This window comes from Acanthisitta chloris, unplaced genomic scaffold (assembly GCF_000695815.1).
Source record: "Acanthisitta chloris isolate BGI_N310 unplaced genomic scaffold, ASM69581v1 scaffold10653, whole genome shotgun sequence".
Lineage (NCBI taxonomy): Eukaryota > Metazoa > Chordata > Aves > Passeriformes > Acanthisittidae > Acanthisitta > Acanthisitta chloris.
Window position 1 is genome coordinate 26,108 of NW_008665421.1, and position 2,189 is coordinate 28,296.

General features: G+C 47.9%; 1 protein-coding gene across 1 annotated transcript in view; it reads left to right on the forward strand.

The window, feature by feature from the left end:
* ATP11C (ATPase, class VI, type 11C) overlaps positions 1-2,189 on the forward strand; it is a gene marked incomplete at its 5' end in the record, with an annotated part of 35,595 nt that overhangs the window by 8,618 nt on the left and 24,788 nt on the right. Inside the window, one exon of the mRNA XM_009071748.1 lies at positions 1,854-1,957. Within this exon, the coding sequence (XP_009069996.1) occupies positions 1,854-1,957 (104 nt within the window). The remainder of the gene's footprint in view (positions 1-1,853; positions 1,958-2,189) is intronic.

The following is a 2,189-nucleotide window of genomic DNA, read 5'->3' on the forward strand; positions in this document are numbered from 1 at the left end:
TCAGAAGACATGAACATTTGGTTGCACTTGTGTTTGATAAATATTTATACAGATACTAGCAGCTGCAGTAGTAAGACTGGAGATACTTTAAAATGACATGATTCATTCCGGCACAGTCTGAAGTCAGTGGGAATACCACTATGGATCTGATGTGCTTTATCTGGGGTTTGTGGCTTGTCTCTATGGGTGGCGGTTAATCAGTACTGGATAACTTGTGTAGGAGCTGATGCAGTGCTGGTGCACCGTAATGGTTCCATGAGTGAAGAGGAGTTGGAGCTTTGAAGTGGGTTGAGGCTAAAAATAGATAATCATGTTAAAAAGGCTATTGCTTATTTGTGTCAGGTGTACTATATGCATGAGCTCACATGACTTCTGCAGTGTTTCAGTTCTTACTAACTTCCAAGTCTGTAAGTGCAATGCTGAGCTTCTATATCAAGCACTGTGGTGTTTTTTTTCTTGGGTTGTGGATTCCTGTAGGTGACTGGGAGCTGTCTACTGTTTTGTGATGAGATGGAGATGAGTTTGAAGGGGAGAAGGGAATAGAAAAGCCTTCTCTGTTTGGGGAAATAGGTCTTAACACTAGGAACCTGCGTTTGCTGCAGAAGGAGGGTGAGGGAAGCACGCTTGGGTGATCACCAAACCTCATCTGCACTGATATCTGCTGCCTTCCTGGTGGGGATTTTTCTGGTATTTGGGGCATATCAGGTTGAGGTGTGGGAAAGGTGCCTGATTCAGTGAAACTGGAGCAGAACTGTGAAAGAGCTTTTGTCAGGACTGTCTTTGAAGCACAACTTTGGTCATACGTTAGCTAAAAGAACATGTGTTTTCTAAATGCACTAAAGGATGTAAAGATCATGAAATTGATTTGGAGGCAGCTTTGAAGTCTAACTCAGTAATTGCAGTGTCTGTGGTGATGAGAGCAGTGGATGCAAAACCCCCCACAGGGGCTGGGTTTGGTACTGGGCACTGCAGAAACAGTTTCGAGTTGTTTTTCACAAAAGCTGTGGTTTATCCCAGAGATGTGTGTGTTTGTGTGGCTGCTTTCGATACAAGAAGCCAAGCAGGTTACCAGAACAGCACCAAGGTGGGCAGTTATACCGCCATGACTACAGCGTGTGTAACGTAGCGATCCCTCCCGGGATGCACAGGGAGAGGGGGATGCAAACGTAAGGAGTGGAGGAAGCTTTTTAATGAATTTGTTTCTGAGGATGGGTGGAGGCAGCCTGCTGTGCAGCCCGCCGTGACTTGGAGCTCTGAGTAGCTCCTATAAATAGAGCCTGAAAGGCAGCGACCGGATCCTTTGTGGGCTTTCCAGTTAATTATGAGAGATGAACCTTTGCAGTAGCAGCTGCTAAAAATAGCTTGGAGTCTGCTAGAGCTCTGCCTGATCCCTGGATCCTGCTGGAGATGGTGTCTAGCTACCTTCAGTACCCAAGGCGGGTGGTCCCTTCCTCATTGGGGTCACCTGCAGCTTCCCTCCCCATCCCAACCAGAACAAGTCCCGAGGGAAAAACCAAAGATGCTCTGCTTTTTGTGAATGCCTTACGGAGAGATATCCAGCAGCTCCTTCCCACTATGGTTTCTCTTAAGCTTTAGTGACTTCATTCTTTCGCTGACAGATGCTTCAGCTGCTTTGCGGGAGTATAGTGAAGGCTTGGGTGAGCTGCTGGTGCTGACAAGCCTGTGCATGGTGGCATTGAAGTAATGGGGTGTAAAACTTGGGGATGGGGTTGTTGCTGGGACTCGTGGTGACACTGCCTGTGCATGGTGGCATTGAAGTAATGGGGTGTAAAACTTGGGGATGGGGTTGTTGCTGGGACTCGTGGTGACACTGCCTGTGCTTCTCTGCCCAGACTCACTACGCAGTGCGGGACACCACCGTACTCTGTACGGATGAAGCCATCGACACCCTCACTGCCACGATCGAGTGTGAACAGCCACAGCCTGACCTCTACAAGTGAGTCTGCCCATCCTACATCCTCCCCTGCAGCTGCTTGGTGTCATCTCCCTGCAGACACCTCAGCACAATCACTTCGGGGATCTACTAAGTTACAGTTCAGCAAAGCAAATGTCTCTTTGTTTCATCAGAGGCACAAAAAGTTTCTGAAGGCAGTGATAAGCTTCTGGGCTTCTTCCATGAGATAGCAGAGTCAGCACCACATTTCTTCAAGTCTCAGTGTCTTTGTAGG